This window comes from Apis cerana, linkage group LG12, assembly GCF_029169275.1.
Source record: "Apis cerana isolate GH-2021 linkage group LG12, AcerK_1.0, whole genome shotgun sequence".
Lineage (NCBI taxonomy): Eukaryota > Metazoa > Arthropoda > Insecta > Hymenoptera > Apidae > Apis > Apis cerana.
The window spans coordinates 5742499-5769509 of record NC_083863.1 but is presented as its reverse complement, the minus strand read 5'-3'; the positions used below and the strand labels follow the sequence as shown (position 1 = coordinate 5769509).

Below are 27011 nucleotides of genomic sequence, written 5' to 3'. Positions count from 1 at the left end.
TGTATATGCTAATAACGTGGATTAATACGATAAATGGATACAATTTCGCTCAAGGAAAAAGGGGATCAAAAAATTCAAAATTTAATTATCAGTAATATCAATCAGATTCTCATTCGTGTATTCGATCATATTTTATCGCGCGAATGAAACGTGTGCTTCCGCGACTCCATTATATCATAATTCTTTGTTTCGATCTATTTTCCAAAATGTTCAAGGATCAAAGCGAAATTTTTCTAAGTTAGTCATCAAAGAAGCACACGTTTGTCCAATCTTGTTCGATCAAAAAATTTTTCAAAGATTATTAAAAAGACAATTATTGAATTTTGCAATTATTGTATCTCAATTATGAGACATTTTATTTTTCTTCTTTTTCAAGAACCGTCCAATATAAATTTTTATTCATTAAAAAATACGTATCGAAAGCATCTTTTCGAATAATCAATTTTATTCTCCAATTTTTTAAAGGACTACTAAAATTCTATTTGAGAATAAAACTGTCGTGAGTTGTTCTCGATGATTATTTTCACTCGTGGACATTGCAAAAAATCACACTTGACGCAATATCACAAACCTACTGCGTTCCAGTACATTTTCGGCTAGTACATCCTTTTTAAGCGTAAAGAAAGTTTGCATCGATCGAAGTAAGGGTCCATGAATCTATCAGTCCCCCCCTCCTGCAAAAGGATAAATCCCGAACGGCGATAACACTTCTATCTTTCCTTCCATTCGTTTGTCTGCCTCCCCGTTTTTTCTTATCTACCTATCAATCTTCTAACTATTTCTTCCCTTTGCCTCCGCTTATTTTTACCGCTCGACCGCGCTCCACCCCTTTTTTCCCGACGATTTTCGGTGTAATTTCTTCTCGTCCCACTATTTTTCCATCATCGTCGTACGTACGTGCAAATGTAAGTTCGGCCTGATCGCGATCGAGTCCTCCCTTTATTCTTTTAAAAAACGTGATCTATCGTCGGATCTCTCGACATCGATTCCACAAAGGGGGTGGGGGTGGTTTAACTTTGTGTATGCAGGCCTCGCAAAATAGGTCGTCGAAATGCGCGGGCACGAAATTACTCTTGATCTTAATTCTTTCGTTTTTGTCTCGACGATCGTCGGATATTCGAGAAAATTTATTGGGTCATATTCCGGACGAATTAACTTCTTCGATGAAGAGAGAACATATATAGACGTATCACAGGAAAGGGAGATAAGAGTGTTAATATATTAATTTGATATAGCATCGCACAAATAGTGTTATCGATAATTCCAGAATTTACGATATAGTTATAGATTATAAATTAAATTATCCATTCGAAACTCTCTTCTATAACAATTTACCTATAGTTATATTCATTCTAATAATATTTGCAACATTTAAATTTTTATTAATAATATTATTTTTATCGATTCTGTTGTAGCCAAGTGTTTGTATCTTCTTAACTCGCCAATTGCCTGAATCAGCTATTTCATATATATATCGGATCCTCTCTGGCCCATAACATCCGCCAAGTTTCATCTCGGCCGGTCACTTTCTGCAGCCATAACTTCACAAATTGGTAACCGTGTTGCGAAGAGATTCAATTTAAGCTTGCACAAGACACACGCTCGTACGACTTTGATGATCATAGTTTAATTTTTACGGCAGCACACGAACAAATAAGTGAACGTGGATGCGATATAAGAAAAAAAAATAGATAAATAAAAGTCGAGGAGAAGCTTTGATCCAGGAATCGTGATAGGAAAGAGATCGAGGGAAGGGGATTTAACGTTGTTCGTATATAATCCGACTATCGATAGCGTTTGCTCGTGGAAAATATTATATTAATAATAATCGAGTCGATTTCAAAAGTATTTAGATTCGAAATCGCGTGGATTCGTCACTTCCGTTCCATAATTTTTACGTTTCTTTCACATTTATTTATTCATTTGAATTTATTTCCCTTTTCGATTAATTTTTCTTTCGTTTAATAACAATCACAATCGATTCCATCGTTTTTAATTTACATTTCGTTTTTTTACATCTTTTCTTTTCCCCCGTAATTCATTTTCATTCAATGAGAATTAATTATTCTCTTATATCCGATGCCATGTTTTTAATCGCAATCGTTGCGTTTTAAATCGACGTTTAATTTAGACGCTTAAACTTGGAGATTCTTCGCGCAAATTCATTAATTTTAGCGACTTGATATTTGAAAAAAAACTTGCGCGGTCGGAAGAATTTTCACTAGGTAAATGAAGCAGTAGACAGAAAATACATTCGAATGGACATTCGATATCGAGATACGATTTACGTTTAGATCGAGAATTTTTCTTTTCTTCCCTCTTCTCCTTTTCTTTTCTTCTCGATGCTCCCTTTTCAATAATATATATCTCGGTATCCTTACTCTGATGAAGAATTCACTAGTCAGGAGAAGAAAATCGTAAATTCGAACCTTTTACTGTTTCTTTGTAGACAGAATTATAGATAGACGGTACGGTGGACGCGTGTATCCACTGTATCTCTTTCCATTTTTTCCTTCTATTTTATCTTTCGATACTTTTGTTTCGAACTCTAAATTCTCAAAACTTTCTGCCCGGAATCTTTTATCTTTCCTTTTTTTTTTTTGATAGAAAAAATAGAAAAACTTTAGCGAAAACTCTAATAACAAAGTTTATTTATATCATATCTGTTTCTTTTAATTTTATATTAGAGTAAGTACGATTCATAGGCTGTGTTCTTTTTCTTCGTGGTAAAATTTTTGCAATGAAAAACTATACAATCCGAAGATTCAAAATAATAGATTTTTTCTTTCGAATTGGCGTTAATTGGTTCTTTTGTTCCGTCGATACGAATGTTCTCGATAACGAAAATTCTATTTTAACGAAATTCATCGCATGAATTTGGATCGTTTTGATCAATCAGCCGCGATATAAAGCTTTTCAAAAGCTTTTCAAAAAAAAGAAAAAAAAAAGAAAACTCTTCGATGCTCTAGCAAAATTCATTGACTAGGAGAATTCGACCGAACTTCCGACTTTTCAGCTAATTTGAACGGACGAAAATGCAAATTATACCGTGAGAGTATACTCTTAGAACATATTAAACTCCGTTGGAACGTGCGCAAGTTTTAGCTAACTGCCGGACATGCCGAACAGCAATTAGGCATCAGAAGCTATTTAGATTCTGTTTAATTTTGCCATGAAATTTCGAGTTAAATTACAAACTTTCCACGGAAACTTTTAAATTCCATCATGTTGTATTTTATTTTATTTTTAATCTCAATTCCATCTTTCATTTCTTAGAAAGAAAAGATTTTTAATCCCTTGACTATCAAAAACTATTGAAGATATACAAGATGTACACATTTTAAAAATGTTTGTACATCATTTTATTTCATAATTAGTTTAACATCTAAAATCATCGTGAAAGACGATGAACCGCGACGAGAGATTTTAATAACGAAAGAGAAACAGAAAGACAAAACTTCTCGTCCAATCTGATATCATTACCTTCACATAAATAATTATTTTACAAGACGCACTGTATCCTCGTTAAGAATACAACATCAGTCTGTAACTTTTACATTTAAACTTGCTTCCTAACTTCTTTACCTCCTTTTCTTCGACTCGATTCGTCCCTCTTTTCTTCTAAATCAACGTTTACGAAAGTTTTTCTACACGGGAGGGGATGGGAATCGGCTCTCTTATTATTACCATAAAAGCGCGAACAGCTATATTTCATCAAGACAACTCGCGGAACAGGAGTAATCGAGTTCTCCCGTTGAGTATGACGTCTCGTAACAATGCCTCCGGCCCTTGCTACATTGAGGTAATTCCACGTCTTATCGCGTGCCACTTCCTCCCTCTCCGAAAGAAAAATATACCCTTGTATCAGACACCGGCGGAAACTTTCTCGTTCTTTGTTTCTTAAGCGATTGTGCATCCCCTCCTGGCCCCCTCCAACCGGTTACCTTCATGTTTATTGTCCTCCCATGTTTCTATCGACGCTATTGCCGTTTAACTCGAATCATTTGCACATCGCGGTGACGAATAATTCTTGGAAAAATGCGATTGTAAAAGTCTTTCCTTTTTTCCTCTCTTGGTTTTCTCCCCTTTGTTTCATTTCTCTAGGATAACGATCGAGAGACTGATCGCACTTGCGATAATTTCGTTACTCGAGTTGCATAAATATCCAAGTTATAATATCATTAAATTATATATCTCTCTGGATCGTTAGATTTTATCCCATTTAATGAAGAATTCGAAGGATGCCGATAGAATATTTGTCTCTTAATCAAAAGATTAAGATGTTTCAGAGAAGAAAGGGGGAATAAAAAAATTATCTCTATCGATCGATCCGCCAGCCCCAACAACAATGTGTTCGTTCACGTTCGAATGTATATATTGCCGAAAACGAGGAGACGAAATGCAAAGGAATCACGATTAACAAAAACGAAATTGAACGACACGCGGCGCATGGCGAGGGTTTCCTTCAACGCGAGCGTAGATACACATTAGTTTGCTATTTTACATTGTTCAAGAGGGAACCGTCGGCGCAGGCAAGTATGTCAACCGGCGTTTCATAGGAAGAACAATGGCAGCGGCGGAGGTAGTGTAAAGTGACGATATAACAGCTCGCGGGGGAACAAAAGCGATGCGGGCATACTTGTTTAAAACGCTTATGTCGATGTCTCAATTGTACCGGTTCTGCATCGCCCTCAACCACCATTCCTTCCCTTTCCCTCCCCTCCCCTTCTCCGGTCTTTTACCATTCTCCATTGCATTTTCCACAGGCCCGTTGCAAAATTGATATTTGCATTCTCCCGACGACTACAACCGAGATTACTCGTTTCTGTTCCAATTTCTAGCGTCGCGTAAACTATTCGAACAGATAAACCGTGCGCGCATCCTCGACCGTGTCACGGAAATGCGGGAGAGGGGGCTGGTTCCAATTCAATCTGAACGCATTTTCATGCATTCAACGTGTGTTATTGAAAAAGTTGTGCCCCGTGATTTAACCGTTCTCGATTGTTTCACTGCCAAGTTGAAAAGTTTCGAAGATACAAAGTCGCGGGGATGAAAGGATTTTGAAAATGGAAGGTTTAACAAACGTTTCTTAAATTTCTGAGTGAGATAAATTTTGCCGCGAAACAGCTCCAGAAATCGCGACACGTGTAATTAAATTATGTTTTCGAGCCGAAGGTTGAAAGAGTCGAAAGGTGAAGATTGGTTCTCGACTTTTATCATTCCGTTTAATGGGGATCGTGCACTTTTCTAGCGAGCCACTTTTCCGTGAAAGAGGGAAGTGGAATTAGGATTCTTCTTGGTCTAATGGCACGTGAAGCGAAATACTTCAGAGACGTTTCCTTTTTTTGGTAATCGTCGATCGATATCGATCAAGATATCGATCGTGGAAGAAGGAACGATATTGAGATGAGACGAATTTGGACAACAACTATTTGCCGGCTGAGAGAAAATGGTTATCGTTGATTGGATCCAATACTTTCTGCCAAACGAGATGATGGAGATAAGGAGATTAGGTTAATATTTGGTCGATAGAAATTTGTTATTTTATTTTCCCTTCCGCGAGGTGCAAGTTCGCCTATACAAGACCGTAGCACGAGCTCTTAAGTTCGGCAACTAATTCGCAATCCCATAATCCCTGGTCGGAGCTTAACATTCTCGTGGTGACATGCCAATCGCTATTGAAAAGCAGGACAGAAACTTTCGATCCTCTGCGCCCTAATTAGAATTCGGGAAAGTTTTCCTGTCCCCAATCGACGAAATTAACGAATATTCTCCGTTTTTCATTAAATCTCTGGCATTTTTGCGAAAAACGATTCCTCCGTATTTAAAAAATAAAACTACGGATTAAAAGAACGGAACGTTTCTTTTCTCTTTTTAAATTTTTAAACGACGAGATCTGAATCATATCCATCGTACTGATATTGAGCGAAAAACATGCTTCCGGGTATATGTTCTATCGCTATTTTTTTTTCACACGAATATTCTATATTTTTTTAAATACAGGAAATTGAACTTGTCATTTTTCTTGGAAAAAAAAATATATAAATTTGCATATATGCAAAATTTTTTTCCTTCAACTGAACACATCGAATAAAGAAAAAAAAAAAATTAAATTGTTACTCGTATAATCTTTATCTTTCGTACGTATTTCATTTTGTATTATATTTATAGACCTTTTTATTTATAAAGTAAACTTTTAATCACTATTATAACGTTAAACACAATTTCTTTTGAGTTATACCGAAACTTTATCTCCAAGAGATGTACTTTGAAACTCAATCTTGCAAAGATATATAGAGGAATTTAATCTCTTCTAGTTACACATTGAAACACGATCTTGTTGAATATAATTATTATTATTTCTTTTTTTTTTTTTTATTGGAAACTACGATTAAAAATAAAGCGGGATGGGATCATTTTACAGAAGAATAATTTTCTCAATAAAAATTTATTCAAACTTAAGATATTTTTTATAATATAATATATTATATATTTTTATGTTTCAGGTAAGTGACCACTCCACAACTCTAGCCTAGTACCTTTTCTCTTCTATGGAAACTTTTAGAATTACTTTTAGGTAAGTAGATATTAAATATTATATACAGAATGACCAAAAGCGAGTTACTTAAATAATTTTCAAGAAAAATATTTGAAACGAAAAATTGTTCGGTTTAGAGCTATATTATTAGAGCGATAAAAAGGAATTTATTCTTTTTCAAATATGAATTTTTGAATTTAAACATTTTCATGATCTGAACATTTTTAATAAGATGTTGAAAAAGAATGGAGTTAAAAAATATTTCAATTTAAAATTCTGTATTATTAAAATTCGGAAAGAAAATTTTCTGTTATTGGATATAGTCCCAAATACAATCTCTTTTTAAGAATATAACTAAGAAAATATATAAATCGTTCCAATAATAGAACATTCGTATAAACAAAAGTTTTTTCATAGTATTACTAATAATATATATATATAGTAAGAATAAATACAATATAGTTTCAACAATAAGAAAAACGATTGTAACAATGGATTGTAAAAAATATATAATAATATAAGAATAAATTATGATTATCATAATAAAAAAAGGAGGGAGATTTTATAGGTTACATTTTGTATATTTCAATCGTTTAAAGATCTTTGATATGTTAATTTATCAAATTAATATATCAAAGATTAACATATAATTTATTTTTATTAAATCAAAACAGGTACATTTTATTTTAGTTCGTATTAATATTGGCGCTTATACAATTTCTTTTTTATCGTTTTAATATCTTTGAATAATCATCACTTGTGCATAAAATAATTTATTTTGGTAACGTATCTTATGGTACTTACGATTCCTTGAATTTCGAAATAACTTTAACATTTCTCTTATTTTTTATTATTACAAATATTTCTTATCTTACACGCATATTATCGATAAATACGATACATATCTAAACTTTATTGATAATTCCACACTTACGGTGGAATATTTCACCGTATATTCCTGTCTAATTGTTGAAAATATTCGTTCAACGCGATTCAATGTTTCTTTTGAATCGATTTTATGTAGTTCTGCCGATAAAAATTGAAGAAAAGTAAGAAATTCATGATCATTTGAAAGATTGCGGCGTTAACTGGCGCTTTCGGTACAGGGCAGGATGGAGAATATGTTTGTAACGCATACAGTGTACAAATAACAAATTGGACCTAATGCAATAAGAGAAAAATGCTTATAATCAGATTTCAATTATTAAACTCGCCAAGTTTACACTCACCATTTGCACCGACGTTATTATTGGTTTATACGAAGACATCATTTTTTGCATATTCGGCCCAAGCGTGGTCAAATAATAATACGTGTACATGATCACGTGTACGGTACAATTTATCAAAATACCGAACGAGGTCATGCTAACAGCATAATATTTCGTCATGAACCATATTAAAAGGATCGTGGACACGTGATGGTACACGTGCAAAAATGATATTTGTTCCTGTTTCTTTCTCAACACGAACACCACCGTCTCCACGAGATCGATCAATTTCAACATTGTCGTTAACCACATTGTATAAGCTATCTTCGCAAGGGAATTACGAATTTAAATGAATATAATTGTATCGTGTATTCGATTCGGTAATAATGACGAAGAGCGAGAAGAATATATCTTACCTTCATTGGACCAGGCTTATACGAATAATCTGGCAATTCGCAGTACACGCTTATCTCGGAGAACCAACCTGCACTTATGTTTTGTTGCACCAGATACGCGTTGGCGATGATTTGAAAGATGTTGTACCATTGAATGAAAGTTTTCAGGTTGTACGGCTTTCGATTTTTCATAAATTGTGGACCATATTTTAGGACAAAGTACAAGTATGATAATATAATGGCAGGAATAATGATGGGTGATCCCATTAATGGTAAATTATTTGTTCTTGTATCTAAAAAAAAAAAAAAAAAGAAGAAAAGGAAAGTAAGTGAAATTGAAACTTTTGAGAGGGATTTAAGATACTCACCAGATTTCTCGTTCCAATAGTAATTGTATATCTCTATGAGTTTCATTTTCGATATTTTTTTCGTTTCGATTATCTAAGATACACCATTTGTATTTAAACGAGAATATTGATATTTGATTAATTGTTTTTATTTTTATTAATTATTTATCGATTTAATTTTTAATGTCATCGCGTATATAAATACTGCACTTGATTGATGTATGAAATTGACTGCCCAACAATGGTCGATGAGAGGTATTTATAAATGTGAACAATATGCGTGTATTGAAAATTTGTCATATATACTTACCTTGAAATGTATAATGCTTATATACATATATTGTGGTATGCAAATTAATTTAATGTATGTAAATTTTAATTAGGTCATAAGGTTAAGCAATAGAAGTATCGATTATTTTCGCATAAATAATGTAAAAATATGGTGATGTTCTTTTATGAATTTATAAATAATTTATTAATCTGTAAATATTAATTTCGTAAAAATTATATAGAAATAAATGTATGTTAATTAATGTTTTTTATTTTCAAAGATCGAATGAAAGAGAAGAATAGTCAAAAACATAAGAGTATTCCAGGATATAATAATAAACAATAATAGAAACATATTTATAAACATATTTATATAATATTACGATATAAAATTTTCCACGTTTAAAAAAAATGAAAAGAAATAAGGGAAGATGTAAATAAATGCAAAAAATAGAATTCATTATTTCTAGGTTGATAAATTATGCAATTATATAATAAATTCTAGAGTATATATTTTTTCCAAGAGTATATACTTTTTAATTTATGTAATCGCTTATTGGAATTTCACTGCAATAAGATATTCAGATTTAAATGTATAATTTCAATGTTTTTTTTTACACTAAATTATTTATAAATTACTAAATTAATATATTCACATTTGACAACTAAGAAATAGAAACACTGAAAACTATTACATTTCATAAAATATTTCTATCTTAACTTTTGCTTTTTATATGTTAATCCCTCTTTGATTATATATACGAATATAATAATAATCTTGTTGAATATACTAATAAATTATAATACATATTCTGATATTTTAATCAAATTTTTATTCAAACTATTGTTCGACACGAACAACCTCTTAAGCAAAAGAATTTATCCTACTTATTGAAATAGTTTTTGAATTCATAATTACTTTTATTTGTTATATTTGTTATATAAAATATTAATATAATATTTTTTTGTTTATTTCTCTTTATTTAATTTAATTAAAACACATTTTATATTTCGACGAGTTATTTAACAATGTAAATGAGTTATGTTCGAATGCTACGTTGAAAACTCGATAGCAAGTGAGAAACTTCAGCAAAGATATAATCGAAAAGTCAGAACTTTTGAGCTCGCGAATTTCTCTGGAGAATATATTAAGTATCGCTGATTGAGGTGGCTTTGATCGAAAAAAACGATCAAGAGGGAATTGATACCTATTGGACTTATTCTTCCGATACCGCGAGGACCACTTTTTAAAATCGAAGAAACTCTCGAAACGTTAATGAAAAAAGTTGGTTGCGGCTATGACTTGATTCTATTTCATTCGAGGATCAACGCAGATAAATATCATGGAGTTACCGTTGAGCCTTTTTCTTTCTTTCTTTCTTTTTTTTTTTTTCGAAACGAAAATTCAAATCTTTCGCGAACATCGCGATTCATTTAATCAGGGAATAATACTATTAATGAAATGAGCTGCAATGCTTGGGAACAGAAATATTGAACGAAAGAAATGATGAAATCTTTATGAAAACATGTCAACATTTTTATTTCATATATATTTTGTATCACTATCTTCGCAATTAAACGATATAAAAATACATTTATACTTATTCCTCATTATCATTACATATTTATATTTATTACTCCACAATTTATCTTATTAAAATCATAAAATTAAGATACATTGATTCATTTGATTCGAACGTTCGATATCCGTGTTCGAGACACTCGCACAGACGCAAGTACGATTCTACTCCCTTCCCAAGTTTCTTGACTCCACCGAATTTTCGATATTCAAACACGAGCAGATTAATATCGAATCCCGAATTCGACGGTGGTAACCAGCTTGCCCCGATCTTTGATCTTTCTAACTGTGAAAGAACTTTCTATAATCCACCACCAATATCCAAACTCGAACCTCGTAAATGGAGAATTGAGGTATATATATAAGAGCCGCGAAAGAAGTTGCCCAACAGATCTTGGAAGATGGAAAGTTGAAGAGAATTCCAAGGGATGAAGCGGACGATGAAGTGGTAATCGTGCAGTTTAGGATGGCCGACCTGTTTCGAGGCCCATCAAGTTGGCCGAGGGACGTATTAAGCATCGCTAATCGAGGTAGTTTAGTCGGCGGGAAACTGGCGAGGGCGGAGTGGTAAACTGGGCTTGGTTCACTGGGGAGGGGATGCGTCGGGGTTGGAGAAGGGGGGCGGCGGCGAGCATTAACCGGGCCTGGAGCCTCTCTGCTAAGTGCTGCAATTTATTTTATTACCCTCCGCGCGTCTACGTTTGGAAACCCTTGGTCGGAGCTTCCATTCGCGGCGAAAACACCAATAGGTCGCGGAAACGTAATTTACACCGAGTTGCGGACGTTGGAGAGAGAAAGGAGGAAGGGAATGGGAAGAAAATGTATCGACGTGCGAAAAAACAAAGGATCGTTTCGTTCCTCCGTTGTTGACACTTCGTTTCTGCCGACGTTTCGCCATTTCCTTCCTTCCGTTTCGTCCCTGGCAAGTCTGATCTGATTTTCCTTTCGATTGTCTGTTGATTTACGAGGCGTCGAGTTTCGACGGATGTGAAATAAATTCTCCGATTTGCTCGTGTGTGTGTGTGTGTGTGCGTGTGCTATGCATGTCGTGTATTCGATTATGCAAATCATTAATAGAGAAATCACCAAGTAGAATTGACATTGTAACTAAAAAGAGAATATTGTAGACACAGGGTCAATCGAATTTTACAATGATAATTATTGGCCTAGTTTGGTGAACTCAAATTTTTTTTATTTGAAATTTACCATTGAATCTTGCTCGATAATGCAAAACTTATTTCGAATTATCGTATGATAAACGATGCACATTTTAAAGGATTATCGGAGTTTTATGTCCAATTCGTTTTAATCTTATTTGTTTCTTGTTCTTACGAAAGTATAAATACAATTCAGTTTACACGCGACTCGTTTCGCTAATTACAAAGTTATAAAGTTTTGCAGTTAAGTTTTAATAGTTTTATAGATATTTATTAGATTTGGCTTGTAGCCATGGATATAAAATGGAAAACAGATATTGATTTCGGTATTGTTAGGATTGTTGTTTTGAAAATTATTATAAAATAACAACGAAGGAAATATCGTGTTTGAAATAATCGTTCGAAAATGAAACGAAAGAAGAGGCAAAGAAGAGAGAGAGAAAGAGTGAGAAAGAGAAAAAATAGAAAACTTAATTTAAACGAAGAACGAACGAAGGCGAAATAAGGAGGAGGCTTGCACGTGACAGAAAAAAGAAGGTGCTCGAAGAAAAAGGTGGAATTCCAGTCGCAGATGCAATTGAAGTAAAATTCGTTTTAGAATTACCGTATTGCTCGACGACATATGAAATGATTCTACGGTTAATATGATGTAAATCCAGCATGGTGGCTTTTCCGGAGGTCGGCTTAAACGCGGTAAGAATATTTAATACGTGACATTTGTTCGAACGCAAGAAGAATAATTTTGACAGTCGATTATTCAGATCGGTACAGAATTGGTCGATCTTTCCCCTTGACAAATTTTAAGAATTTTATATAATGGACAAATTACGAAATTTTCAAATTTTTTCTATTCCTTCAATAAGGATAGATTTTATGAAAAAAATTTGAGATTTTTAATTCGCGAGACAATATTTTCCGCACAGGGGGACCGCGAAAGAGGATCTTGGATCCACTTTTGCGAGTCCTTTGGGTGGTGGCGTACCCACGGACCTGAGCCAATCATTTTCTCAACAGAGATTATGATTTTTCTGATTTCTCGAAACGAACTCGATAGGAAAATTTCTTCGGTTATGTGAGTCGATCGTTTCAATTCCAAGTAAACGATATGTAGAAGAAAAATCGATTATTTATTTAATAATTGTGAAATCGATAACAAAATGTGGCTACGCGATACAGTAGATGAAAATGCATTTCTTAAAATACTTATATTCAATGGTCGAATTAATTGTGGCGATAAATTGTTGGAATTTCGTATCCACGTAAGTAAGAAAAGTGTGCAGTACAATATTTGACTTTTATGTTTGATATTTCATTAAGCGAATTACAAAGATATTAAAAAATTCCACGTTGTACCATTCGAAATCGAATAATTCTTTATTTCATTATTCAAATTTATCCTTTCCCCCAATTATACTTATCTACAATCTGTGTTATCACAAATTAATATCATCCGCAACATGATCTTACTTATCCATTACAACTTCATTCCGTTTGCATTTCCAAGCTCGATTATCCGAACGCGGAAGACTCTATCCTGTTGTTCACGCTTCGAGGGAAAAAAATATAAGGAACGATAGGGAACAACAGCGGAAAATTAGACCGCGTAAATTCTCTCCCTTTTTATTATTTTTCCTTTCCTTTCCTTTCCACGACGCAAAGGGATCTCAACGAATTCTTGGAATACCTCTATTTAAGGAAAGATCGTGCGGGGGTTGAAATTAGAGGGTTGCTCTCTTGCTTCGTTTCGGCATTTAATATCGGCCCGTTTCGTTATATTCCAATATACCGTGGATCGGGGCAGACAGTAATCGAAGATAACGCGAAACGATTATAAAAGCAGCTGACGCAGAACACTGCGTCGATTTAAATGTAATGCGGCGGAGGTTGAGTCAATAAAAATGAAAATAGCGGGGGCTCCCCCCTCGCCGTTCCGTTTCGGCGAATAGGATGTACGAAATGGGAAATTACCATAACAATTATCGATGACTGTCGGAATGATCGACGGATCCCTCGTGGATCTTATGCAAATAGATCGTAATTGAGTTTCCTTGAAACGAGAAACGAATTGAGAAAATTGCTTTCCAAGTTTTAATTTTAACTTTTTTAAAGTTGGCAACAGTGGAACATCGACAAGAAGTTTGTGGCGAGACATATCTTTTTGGATATTTAATCTTGTAACGAAATTGTAACGATGTCATCGAATCTGTGTGATTATTAAATTTTGCAGATGCGAATCCCGATGATTTTTAATCCAATTTATCTTTCAATCGCGAAAGAAGGGAAATGTACGGCGTTGGCGCAAATCGAAACAGACAAGAATCAGTTAGCGAAAATAAAGAAAAGGGAGGAGTGGAGGCCGAATTGATTTCGAAAACGATTTCCCAAAAACGATTTGGATCGATGGTAATCCCAGGGCTCCGCTTGTCGAAAGTAACGAACAAGTGGAACAAACGGTTCAAGCCGGAAAAAGCCGCGGAGTCAGAGGAATTTCGCCAGACGCCGCTATTTTTTTAATTTACCGCCGTTTCGCGCCATTCCATCGTTCCGTTCCATCCCCTCTCCCCGCTGTTTCGAAACGAGAGAAATATCTACAATTCAAAATACGACGCTTGGCTTCTTAATTAAATAATTGAAAGGTACCGTGACGTCCACCGAGTAAACCTATCAATTACACGCTCCATTGCTCCGAGAGGTTTGTATCAGAATGTCAATTCCATCCTGTCGCGAATACAAGCGGAGAAACGAGAGAGAGAGAGAGATTGGAAAACAAAAATCGACTAGAATAGAAGGGGAAGGGGGATGAGATCTGACGGAGGGAAATGTACCGTTGAAATCGTGGAGGGGATGCGACGAAAAGTGCGGAGGCAATCGATAAAATAAAAAGTAGCCGAAACAGATGATTCTCCAAAAGACGAGGAGAAAAAAATTTGATGCGTGGATATTGAAAAAGAAGAAAATCAAATTTTAAAAGTATCAAAATAAAAGGAACGAAAAATAGACAAACTTTTCTCTCTGTTTCTATCCTTCTCTCGAAACAAAGAGAAGGATATTTAAAAACGCAGGAAAAAATACGAGAGAATCAAAAAGGAAAGAAAGAAAGAAAGAAATAAGGGGGAAAAAAGGAGAAGAAAAGAGAACGAACAAACTAGAAACAAACTAAACTTAAAGAGAGCGGATAATAGTAGCGCAAAATTCAGTGAACAGCGATGCAAAGAATGAAATAACACGGAAAGCATTATGGAACAGAAAGAAAGAATGTAGGAGGCAGATAAGGGAAGAAGGAAAGAGAGGACACGGTTCGAGGGGAGAGAGGGAGGATAGCAGCACGGTGGTACGGGGATCGTCGTGGCGTTTGCGCCTGGGGTTGTCGAGGACAGCGCGAAGAGGGTGTGCAAGGGTGATCGGCGTAGGTGGCGGCGCAGGGAGGGTGGGAGGGCAGGGAAAGGCGTGGAATTGGTGGAGGCAGTCAGTGGCTCGCCGCGCGCCACAACGACCGTCAGATCTAGCCGTTCAGTTTTTCCACTTGTTACCGTATCGTGCTCCCTTACCGTTCTCTTCTCTTCTCTTCTCTTCTCTTCTCCACCCTCCTCCGTTTTTTACTTTTTTCTCCTTCCCGTTTTTTTCTTTTCTTTATTCTCCATTCCTCCCTCGCTCTGTGCATCACAAAGGATATCGCGCGAAACCCCACGTTCGAACTCTCCGGGATAGTGATCTGTGATCAAGTGCCTCCGCCCGGTGTCCGGCCGATCTTGATACATAGTGCTTTGGAAAATGAATGCGTTGGTTACAGTGTGATAACGAAACACGCACGCGATGTTTGAGTAACGAAGAGATTCGATAGATCGTAGTTGTGAGTGAGGGGAGAGGAAAAAAGATAAAGGAGAGAAAGGAAGAAAAGTGAAATACTATGTATAGTCTTGGGATGAGAGATATCGTTCCTTCGGTTGTTTCGGTTGGGGAAATGTGACGAATTTTTGCTTCTTTTATTTTGGTCTCTTCTGTGATTTGTGTGCAATAATAAACCAATAATGTGAAATACCTCCGCACGATACAGGTTTTTCGACTCGAGAAAGTTTCGTGGAAATTTTTTTCCCATGCATCGGAGATTATCCTCCAAAGGTGTGTGCATGTCTCGCGTGCGCGAGGCCGGGTGAATAAGCGTAGGCGTTTCGTGTGACCGAAAGTGTAGCATGGCTTAATCCGAAAAATTATAATTGCAGATTCGCGACTTGTGCACACTTTTGCACGCCTGTATTTTGAATACATTATACAAATTGAACGTTGCACAAGTCTTTTCCCTTTACCTCTATGAAATTTCATAACTTGTACTTGCGCCTGCTTCTTCTTCGACACTCCTTTCAAACTTTTCCATTTTTTTAAGTTTAAAGTGTGCCGACCGCCTCTCCCGGTGAAATTGGAAGCCTTTTTTTTCGCACACGGGAAAAGTTAGTTAAAAAACGCCTCGTTTCGTTCGGTTCAAACACGATAAATTCATCGATGCCAATTACGCGAGTCTGCGAACGTGACGAAAGAAAAATAGAAAAAAAGGAAAAAATGGAATGAATATCAAACAGAGTGGGACCCTTTGCACGAGACCGATCTAATCACAAAACGCGATTAATCTTCGCGAGAAGTTCTTTTTGTCCCGGATTGTACATTCGGATACGCTAACACGTTCGTCGATGTTAATTTCATATCGTGAACCGCGAGATTTTTCCTCGTCGAACACCACGGTCTCACGTTCGTACAGAGAGAGAAAGAGAGAGGGGGAAAACATTTACATCCAGCTGTAACATCTGTTTACGTGACCAGTGTGACTCGTGAACAAGCTCCCCACGGATGTGGCACTCAGTGGTGAATTTTCGAAGGATGTGTTGCAGTATGCCCGCCGTCGAGGCGAGGAGCCACGCTCTCTAATCTGGATTAACAAGGGTGCGATTATACGCGGCGCATTTGGAGATTCGTTCACACGCCATATTTTCGCATCGTGTTTCACCGTGCATCGTTCCCGATGTGGAAAAGACGCGTTCATCCGTGAACGATCGACCGTGAAGCTCCGAGAGCATGGATTAATTCACGGGGATCGACGTCGACGTAATATCGTTGTATGAATTTCAATTCTTTCTTTCTTTCTTTCTTTCGTTTTGTTTCGTTTCGTTCTCTATATTCAAAAAGCCTCTCCTTCGCGAGAAGCTGAAAGAAGTGAAAAAAGTGACCGACGCTCGAGTTCCGTTCTCGTCCACGATCTTGGGATAATAATGTTCGAAGGAAGAGGCGATCGGTCGTTTTGTTCGCCTCTGTTTCCCGCTTGATGAATCTCCACGGACTTCAAAGAAGGTAAAGTAACACTCTGGCTCGCCGGAGAAAATACAGGAGGAGGATCCTTCATTTTTATCCTTCCTTTTTTTCTTTTATATATATATATACGTATGTACAGTCTTTCTTTTTTTTTTAAGCTCGCACGGGCACAAAGGGAACGGTTGTTAGGTGTTGTCTCGACCCTTCTAGAGTACTGGAATTGCTGGCACTCGTGGAAACGAAAAATGGTTTTTCCACGCCCATTACCACGACCGAATGGGGAACAAATGTGATCGTATGGTGGCGCGTTCGCGTTGCCACTAAATGAGAGAAAGTGGAAACGATCCTCTCGTTTCCTCTCCCCCTACCTTTTTTTTTATTTTCAGTCTCTCAATTGTTAGAATAGGTTGTACTCCATGGATTTTTCCAATGGAACATGGAAAAACGGTCATTCGTTACTGAACTGCTACTACATTCGTTACATTCCTACCATATTTTTTTGTTCTGTCTCTCTCCATTTGACCAAAGAAGGTATTGATTCTCTGTTTTCAATGGCCAATTTTTAACGAATAAACATTATTCGGATCGTCGACGAAACAGCGAGACAAACTCGTTGATGATGGAAAGGGATTTGGTGGATTTCGTACAAGAGAAACGATACTTTTGAAAATTTCCCATTCGTAAACTTTTCGTTTAATGTTTATCAAAAATCAATACACCGACGCTCTTCGATCCCTTATAGTTGAATATATACAGAATTTTGATATTAATATTTGTTAACGTTTTCCCTTTGCCAGGGATGGTACATAGATCTCAAAGAAAGGCGCACACGAGACAAACACGAAGCTTAATTTCCGACCGAGAAGAACGATAAAATATTAACGATGAAGAATTCGTTAATATTTCACTAGAATGTAAAATAACAGGAGACAAGTCCCCAAAGCTTGTTCCCCTTTCATTTCTGACGACGAATTTTATCGAAATTTGTAGCTAAACTTATCAAAGATTCTAAGAGAAACACGATGTGCTCGATGCTCCTCGTCTCCTCAGCTCGAATAATTCTCGCTCTGCCCTTTAACACAATTCGTGTCCGCGCGTCCCCTTTTCAACGCGAGGTGAGCAACGGCTTTCATTTCCTGCGAGAAGAATCGGGACAATGTCGTGTGTCGGATAATGAAAATGAACCGCTTCGCCGTTTCGACCGATTTCCTTGCGCGAGGATCAAGGCTCGGCTCCAAGGATCTTTCGTATTTTCAGCCTTGTCGATCCCTTCTGATCCAATAGAAGTTCTTTTCATAACATAATGGAAATGATACTCGAGTAAAGATTTGGTTGACACGTTTTCCATTAAACTATGGATGTTTACTGTGAATTCACGTTTAAATATGACATAAATATAATGAGTAAGCAAAGATTTGCTCTGTTACGTCAATGTTAAACGTTCTGTTGATTTTTCTACTTTCACGTTTCCCATAAATGCATAAAGATCCGCATAAGATACACAGGATTTCTCCAATATTTGATACTCGGTGAACGGAAAATATACTACTTTTCCAATCTTGATAAACAACACGTTTATTCACGAGAAAAAGAAGAGAAGCGTGTGACAGATTTAAAATCAAAGGACCCTGGAATTTCTCGGCGCGAGAAATTCGCCAAACTGGCGGAATTAAAAAGTGCTTGAACTGCATTTAACCTGTTGAAACTTTTGAATATGTCATATCCATATTCCGGAACGTATTTCATTAAATTAGCGGAAGTCACACGGAATCGGTAATACGTGGAAGAGGCGCCGGTTGAAATATTTATGAAGCACGCTCGTAGTTACGAGTGTTTCCTGTTGCATCCTCCGTCAAAAGCCACCCTTTGATTCACGTCACGATCTGTCGAACGAGACGTCGAGATTCAATCGTCGGGATTGCTCGTTACCAAACCCCTTCCCCTCCGAATTCCCCTTGAAATACCGATGAAATCTTCCTCTCCCCCCTCTCCCTCGCCTGTAAACGAAACGTGTGAGAATCGTTGCCGGTGGTGCACAGAGAAAAGCTCGAAAAAGCGTCGATTCGATGCGGTAATGCGTTACTTTTCGGCTGGATCCAGGCGAGAGATCCCCTCATTGGAGGGGAGGCATTTCCTTCCTCTTCACCCAGGTGTCCCGTAACAATCATCCATTTCGATCGTTCGAAACGGGCCGACTTGTTACTACTTTTATGGGCACGGCTCTCGGAAGAACGATCAACCGAAATAAATTGCGCGATAAAAAAATAGAAGGGAAGAGGAAGAGGAGGAGGAAGGGGGAGCACACGAGGCGAGGGTGGAGTGCGAGTTTGTGCAAAGTTGGGGGCAGATGTTATACAGGGCGGTGGTGAGAAATGAGTGGCGCGTAGGGTGGAATGGCTGTTCCGTCTTGTTCCACGCAGTTATTCTGAGAAAAGTGACGAGGATCGAAAGTATAGGTTGCTGTATTAGCTAAACAATTATTCGTTCAATTCTGTCAAGAAGAAAGAAAAGAATTTCATTGCATTAATTCACGATCGAAAATAAATTATAAAAGTATCAACTTATGGCCGAATCGATCATCCGGATCAAATTCCATTTCAACTCGCGTGTTTAAACAGAAATAAAAACTAGGACTAGGATGAAAAGCAACGCGCCTAAACTTTTCCAGTGGCAACAAGTGTCGTTATCGCCCCGATGCCTTTAACAAAAGGAAAATGCTTGCTGTAACTCGCGTTTGTTGGCGTTCGAGCGAAATTTCGTCTCTAGCAGGGAACATATAATTCGAATAAAAGAGTAAAGAAAAGAAAGAGAGAGAGAGAGAGTCGCGATCGTATCCACGGAGACTTTTTTCCAGTCTAAAGGTGAATAAAACAAGCCCTTAGAGTTTGCCGACCTACTTTGCCATCCAACGTGCATTCACACTCTCGCGTGTCACGAAAACGCACACGTACACGCGTGTCCACTATACACAGTCAGTCACACAATTTTTCGTGCACTATCTTACAAGGAAATTTTGTATAATCTTATTTTAATAGCAAAATCATACACAGGGCTATCTATCTTTTGACAGAAAATCTCTTTGAATAGGTGATCAAATTGTTGTCATATTTCTGGAAGTATTTTTTTTACAGTAGGGTAACGAAGCACTAAAACCTGAATATTTTATATAATTGTTATTAACAATTATTTTATCGTAAATAATATCGGTGGGACTCGTGTACAAAGATTTTTGTGATCGACTGTATCTGGAAAGAGTGCGAAGGAAACGAGCAATTTGAACACGGATGAAAAACGACATCGTTTCTGTTCTCAAATGGATTATTGAAGCACCGTGTCGAATCCGTATTCATTAGTCGCACGAGCTCAGTGGCCGACACTTGTGAACCAACCCTGATAAATCAATTATAATCTAGGACATCGAAATTCTCGTCGAATTCCAACTTTCATAATGCTGTTGTTTGCTTGGTAAATCTCGCGCCTCAAAGTTATTAATGATCCTGCGTAAAAAAGGATCATTTTTGGCGAAAGTCGATTGATTTTTTTTCCTCAACATTGATCCTCGGCATTGTTTATCAGTTCAAGATAGATTCTCTATGACTCGAAGTGTCGTTTCGGTATTAACGCATGAAATGAAGAGAGATTTATTTGGATTTAGAGATTTTTCTATATCACGTTGCATCGTATTTGGATTTTACTTACAACTTCTGTTCAAAAATTTCGCGGAATGGAAGATAATTGACTGACTTGATTTATGTCTTTTAAACTTCAAAATTTGCGAAGTAGAATATAATATTTTCATTTCGTTTCTTATTCGATAAGGAAAACGGTTCTGTATTAAAAAGGAAATGAAAATCTACGTGAAACGACAATAATTTCCGATCAATTTAACGAATGAAACGCGTGCATTCGAGACTTCGTCGTTTTTATTTTTTCCTCTTTTCCACTACAAAAAAAAACCAACGGTATAATATTTCAATCGAACGTTTCAAACGATTTAAAGTGTCTCGAACATTATCGAATCGAATTATTTCGCGTAACAGGTTTTTCCAATTTTTTTTTTTCTTTTTCGCGCACTAGAAGCTCTCTCGTCGAGAAACGATATTTACACGCAGGGAAAGAGAGAAAAATAGATTTGTAAATATTTATCTTTCTTGCGAGCGACAGGGCAGATACAGACCAGATCACTCTGATAAATTCATCGAGAGGTTATCGTTTCGACCTCAATGTCTCCGCCCATAAAAATTTGCAGATGGAACAAATCGAGACGGACTCGCGGATTTTCCCTTGGAATCGGCCCTCCAATCAGAAAACTGCCGATTATTATTTGCCGAATAAACGTCAATCTACGCGGATTTAATTCCACCTCGAATGGGACCTCGCGTCAAAGCCAGGAATGATCTCCTGCTGCTTTATTTTACAGCCGCCGGTTTGAATAAATCGAAGCTGGAGGGAACACGCTTATCTAGATTAGAATCGTGAACGATACGAAATCGGGAACTGCTTTATTATACGGTTTCGCAAAAACAAGTGAACGCAACGTTCCAAAACTCTGCGATTTTGTGAGCCGGACTTCGTTGTTTGCAGGAAATTTTTCAATCTTTCTTTTTCTTCTCTTCCACACAGAGAAACACGGAGCAAGAAGAATCGTAATTGCGAACGCATATCAGAAGAGTTAATTTCGTAGTAGAATTCAAAGTAATCATTTATCAACGTGTTTTTTCTGCTCGATTTTCGGTTTCTAACAAATTACTGTCGCGACATGTAACACATTTAATATTATAAAAACGAGGAAATTAAAAGAATGTTACGTTAAAACTAAAAATACGGTAATTAAAGCATATATTTTTTTTCAGATTCGATCAAATGTCATCAGATGGCAAAAATTGAAAACTTTAATCCTTTTATTTATAAGTAAGTTAACGAACGATCGACGTGTATATGTTTTGCGTTTCACGGAGGAGGGAGAATGGTCAGAGAGCAATGCTCGCCGAGAGAGAGAGAGGTATCTTTCAGCGGTCAACTATTGTAGCTCGAAACGATACCATGGAGCCGGTGTAACTGCTAATTACATATTCCCCGATCGGCAATTTACCCAACTTGGCTCGCGAATTTCTACGCAACTCGCGGCCAAATCAATTCCCAAATATTCAACCCCTCCTCCTATTAAAATCGAACAGCTCGCGAATAATCGATCCTCACACCGGGAATCATAATAACGTATTAATTGAATCGCGCGAGTGATTACGACTATCCGACAGCATTGCCATGGAAATCCTATCCAAAAAGTCGAGTTCGAGCGAGACAACAAACGCGACAATCGATCTGACCGAAATTCTCGAAACAACAACGATGCAATGGTTTCAAAATTGAGAGTAAGATTATCTTTATCTTTAAAGGCGACGAGTTACATACACACACACGCGCGGGGAATTTGCATGTAATATCGATTTCGCGTGCAATTGCATCGAATAAACTCGACGCAAAGAGTGTACGTATCACGTTTATCGCGCGCGTCTTTGTGCGCGCTCGAATCGTGCTCGAATCGTATATTAGACCGGTTGGTCGAAATTGAAACGTGGGAGGAATCATCAGGTGAAATTAAACGCGATCGGTGTCCACGTTAGGAGTCGTAGCGTAAACCGATGAAAATTCGGCTGGGAGGCATTTATAGCTTTTCATTTCGCCAAGTCTGGCCGCATTCTGATCGTAAGTATCGACACGGAAGTTTGCTTGTTACGGGCGTCGATTCGGCCAGGTATGTTGGTAATATTGGTGGACGTTTACGATCGGGGGGATAGTGGGCTAGGTTCTATTGTTCTCTTGTATTGGTGCAGGGAAATTGGGGAAGGGAAACTTCAGTTCTGGAGATTTACAAGCTCTCGAGTTACGTGTAGTATACAGCGAGCGAAGAAGCGAAATGGCCCACGGAAGGATATATGGAACGATAGTGTGTCTTCATTATGAGGCGAGGAGCCAATCAATGGCGATGTTGATGCGATGCATACGATGGTATGTACCTGCGTTTGTGATAAATCGTATCGAGATGGCTGTAACGTTAGCTTGACAGGTGTTTCGGATTAACCATCGGTGTTATAAATGGTAGAAATGTACATTTAACGAGATGAACGAGAGAGAAATTTCTCCTTGCTCGCTCACGTTGTGTATTGCAGAATATGGTAATTATTCAGTTTGTCTATCGTATATCATGATCGTGCTATATATATCTGATGATACCAATGTAACGTAGCTTGTTCGACCATGTGTACCGAACGTCTTGTCCGTTTAACCATAGACGGATATGTTCTACTTGTAGCGCATATAATACGAAGATGTACTACTTGTTCGATCGAGAATTCTCGTCTATGCCGGGGGATTAAAACAATCGTATATACGTTAAATTATTACACGCGTATCCTTGTTTCTAGTTTCCCGCTTCGTTTATATTTTTCCCGCAACTTTTTTCTTTCTCGTTCTTATTCCAAGCGTGGCCTGGAACTTCCCGAAGGCAAAGCGAAATTGGAACTGTCAGCGGTGTATGTATCTCTTTCTTGAAGAGAAACGTCGCTCCTCTTGAAGAAGATCGAGTTAAGCCGGTCCGTACGTTCGTGCTATTGTAATCAGACGCGACATTCCAGCAAGAATAATTACAGTTTCTCTCGAAGCGGGCGAAACTCGAAAGTTTGAATTTGCAAATCTTGGCCTAGCTCTTTGTCGCGTTCCTCTTCTTTCCTTCGCCTTCTCCTCCTCTCTTTTCTTGCTCCCTCGTTCCTCGCGAAATTTGTCGAATTAACTTTGTAAATTCGCCTCCCTCTCATTCCCCAACCCACGCAAGTTTGGTAAAATTAAAATCAACCACGCACAAAGCGTATCCTTCCATCCTGTAGGGATGAATACCGCATTTTTGAAAACTAATTTTCGTTTGAGGAGCCTGGTTGAATGAAACGAAGGAGGGTAGTTCGTTTGGTAAAGATATATTATAGTAAAAGTATTTTGATCAGACATCGATGGTGTCTTCTGCATAAGATGTACGGAGAATACACGTGCAATGTGACAATTTTTTTAATAAAAGTACAATGAAAAAGGCACCGGTTTAAACGAATTGAATAAAATATTCTTATAATACTCTTATGTGGATTGTACATTTTCCGCTTATTTTCGAATATACTACAACACACAGTCACGATCTCTATCCAAAGATTAAAGTTTGCTCGAGACTCCTCTTATCGCGCAGAAGCGATATTCCGTGGCAATTAAACCGTGGTTACGAGAAAACTAGTGTAATTCGACTATTTTTGTCCGTAAGTATTCCACGAATGGAGGAGGGTTGAACTACTCCTTGGATAATAATTCGATTTCGAAGTCCATTAAGTTATGCTAATTTTTCTTGAGCTCGCTTCGGACAGTTAACGAACTCGACAGAATGCTTTGCATTATTTAATGGAGTGGCAATACTAGTTCTCTGCGGGGATAAGAGTGGAGGGGAAGATAGAAAGTTGTGTTTTTGCAGGGAATTTCGCTGGTAAACACGATTAACGCGATAACCCACGGGCGTGGAAATTTAATGCGGGACTCGGAGAGATTAATTAATTATGAGCATTCTGCGAGCGTTAACCTCGCGAGCGGAACTGCGCTTTTACTGCGAAAGAAGTTGGAGAAGTAGATTAACCGTATTCCTTGGAAAAGGTGAACACTCGTGTAATAATATCCCTTCAACCATTCTTCATTGCGTTATCTCTCAAATCAGGGAGGAGAACGTCGAACGTATCTCGAAGAAATCCAAATAAAACCAAAAATTTTTAAATATTCGTGGATTGAACAGATGCAACAGAAAAAGCTACTTCGCATTATTCTAAACTAAAGATGGCGCGCGTAATCCACTTGTGCACCATTAAATTCAAAAGGGAAATCATTGTTTTGAAAAGTGATGAAACAACGATCATCGACTTAAAAATCAACCGGTTTCGATCAATCCAACGAGGCTTCGTGCATCCGTATCGCGATTTCATTTGTAAACTGAACGACAAGGAGAGGGAGAAGGGAAGGAGGAAGAGGGGGGGATCACTCGAGTGGAAGTGCAGCTTCGGTAAACCCGGCAATTCCGAAGCGTTTCACCCTGCGCGCATTTCGTAGGGTTTGCGGTTCCGCGCGGGTGTGCATTTTCAGGAATATCAGCGTGCCCTCCATCCCGAGGATTTTGGACGTTCCTTCGGGATGAGACGTGATCGCATGAGCGAGCCCAACCCGGCCAGAACCCTGGCCCACCCGACTGGAATAAACGTGGATGTTTGTACCGGGTGAATCTGGCCGGAAGTTGGAAAAGAGCGCGCAAGAAACTTGTAATATCGATGGAAAACAAGAGAGGCGGGATCGTAAACGCCGATGGAAACTGTTTATCCCTTCGATTACCAATGGAGTCGTGGATGGATTTTATTACGGTGCTTTCATGTTATGGCGGGAAGATAAAATGAGAAAAGTGAGCGATTTTCGGTATACGGAACACGAAGGTAATGTCGTATTGAGATTCGGAAGTTTTATTCACTGGTAAATTTATTCGTATTAAATGTTAAATGAGGTTTAATCAAATAAATTCGAACTTGATGAAAAAGTGGGAGTAGTATAGTTGGAGACTCTTAAAAGTCTTCGATGAGTTTGTAGGGATCGAAGCTTAGTTCAATCGAAATTTAACTCTATTTCTTCTTTTTTTCTTGTTAATTTCTACGGAACACGAAAGTTTCGTTTCAAAATTGCAAGCTTTTTTGCAGAAAAAAAGCAATGGCTCGATGTTTCTCTTGACAACGAAATAATCGTGTTCGAAATAATGTGTAAAATATTCGAGTTTTTAAAGATAACGAATATTTTAGTGTCGCATTTAGTATTACAGTGTTGCATTAAGAAGTAAATTTTATTTCGTACTCGTACTATTAATTTCGAGTTTAACATTCGTTACGCGCGTTATTTGAATTCTGGGACGAAACACAGGAGGAGAAGTTTTCTTTTGCCGCATTGCAGATCGCAATTTGCAGAATCCCGCGGAATTTCGAAGTCACTACGGTTACCTCGACAACTGCAAAAGGTATTCTTCTTCCTTCTTTTTTTCTTTTTTTCCTATTCACCCTCTTTTCATCGTCATTCTCTTTTTCGACGTTCTTCTTTATTCCCTTGACCTCGCGTCGTCGAACAAAATTCATCTTCTCCGCGTTTTTCTCAGATTTGTCTCTCCAGATACGAAATCGTGTCGAAAGCAGACTCTTTATCGTTCGCTTTATCGAACGATAGTGGGACAAATGTTATTAAACCTGGAAGAAGAACGAGCTCTATTCGTCTCTTCGCGCGAGTTTTCACGCTCTCTTTATTTCATATCGGTTCGCTTTGTGTTTTTATTTGCATCGTGACAAATATGAGCAAGTAGGGAAAAAAAGAGAAAAACAGAATCATCAATTTTAGAATCTTTCATAAGATTTGAAGCATAGAATACATCATCAAAGATCAGATATACTGTTCTATTTTTATTATATCAAGATTTAAACCTTGATTTCAAAAAAAAAAAAGAAAAAATACAAAAACGACTACTCTTTCAAACAACAATCGAACCGAAAATCCTTAAAAATGGAAAATTCTCACGCATCCCTCGTAAACTTTCCAAAAAATGTTCCAAACAATATTAAAACTCCCTCGAATTTTTATCCCAAACGAGAGCCACAATGCGTCGATGCGTTTCACGCGGCTGTCGAAAGCATAACTTCACTCCAAACTTCGTACTCATATTCGTGAATAATAAAAAAGAAGAAGAAGAAGAAGAAAAAATACCAACTTTATCGAATTATCGACTGGCGCAACTCGCGGAAAGCCGATTAAAGCCCACATCTGCTCGTAGCCGTGGTCGAGCAAAAGCGAGTCGAAAACTCGTCCAACTTTTCGATTCTTTTCCACGGCTTCTTCCCATCCCTGCCGATATTCCCGCTCGTAAACCACTCCCCCTTCCTCCCTTCTCGCTCCTCCAGAGAGGAATGCCTCTCGAACGATGGTTTGGCGCGTGGCAAACCATCTAGCCGAGCGATATGCAAAAATCGCTCGATTCCATTCCGCCGTTTGTGCCTCCTCCTCGTCTCCTCCCTTGTTTTTACGCCCCGACGTGCCAACGAATCGAGCGTTCGAATCTCGCGGAGGGGGTGGCCTGGCCGTGTCGAACTCGGCTTGAAACGCGTTCCATGTCGAAGAA

At 37.6% G+C, this 27011-nt stretch overlaps 3 protein-coding genes across 19 annotated transcripts in view; 2 read left to right on the top strand and 1 right to left on the bottom strand.

The window, feature by feature from the left end:
* Positions 1 to 7089, top strand: part of LOC133667033 (disks large 1 tumor suppressor protein-like) — a 132607-nt gene extending 125518 nt beyond the window's left edge. For 2 of the 3 annotated variants that reach the window (XM_062082715.1, XM_062082714.1), the window contains exon 4: positions 6507 to 7089. In XM_062082715.1, the coding sequence (XP_061938699.1) occupies positions 6507 to 6514 (8 nt within the window). In that variant the 3' untranslated portion in view covers positions 6515 to 7089. The remainder of the gene's footprint in view (positions 1 to 6506) is intronic. The other variant, XM_062082716.1, reaches the window with a different exon arrangement.
* Positions 7090 to 7098: 9 nt separating this feature from the next.
* LOC107995511 (elongation of very long chain fatty acids protein 1-like) lies at positions 7099 to 8850 on the bottom strand. Its single transcript, XM_017053077.3, has 4 exons — positions 8510 to 8850; positions 8163 to 8434; positions 7768 to 8070; positions 7099 to 7699 (listed from the first exon to the last, which is right to left on the bottom strand). The coding sequence occupies exons 1-4, from the start codon at positions 8553 to 8555 to the stop codon at positions 7532 to 7534; spliced, it is 789 nt and encodes a 262-aa protein (XP_016908566.1). The 5' UTR covers positions 8556 to 8850; the 3' UTR covers positions 7099 to 7531.
* Positions 8851 to 14932: 6082 nt separating this feature from the next.
* The window catches only part of LOC107995510 (disks large homolog 4), a 394817-nt gene continuing 382738 nt past the window's right edge, over positions 14933 to 27011 (top strand). For all 15 annotated transcript variants that reach the window (XM_017053066.3, XM_062082707.1, XM_062082704.1 and 12 more), the window contains exon 1: positions 14933 to 16831. The gene's annotated coding sequence lies outside the window, so the exon portion shown is untranslated. The remainder of the gene's footprint in view (positions 16832 to 27011) is intronic.

What these genes read in the sequence shown, in the direction of transcription:
- LOC107995511 (XM_017053077.3), bottom strand. Translation starts at nt 8,555, where the DNA reads ATGAAACTCATAGAGATATACAATTACTATTGGAACGAGAAATCTG. An exon ending in CTATTGGAACGAGAAATCTG is followed by an intron (nt 8,435 to 8,509) that starts GTGAGTATCTTA and finishes TTTTTTTTTTAG; the next exon opens with ATACAAGAACAAATAATTTA. An exon ending in TAATAACGTCGGTGCAAATG is followed by an intron (nt 7,700 to 7,767) that starts GTGAGTGTAAAC and finishes TTATTGCATTAG; the next exon opens with GTCCAATTTGTTATTTGTAC.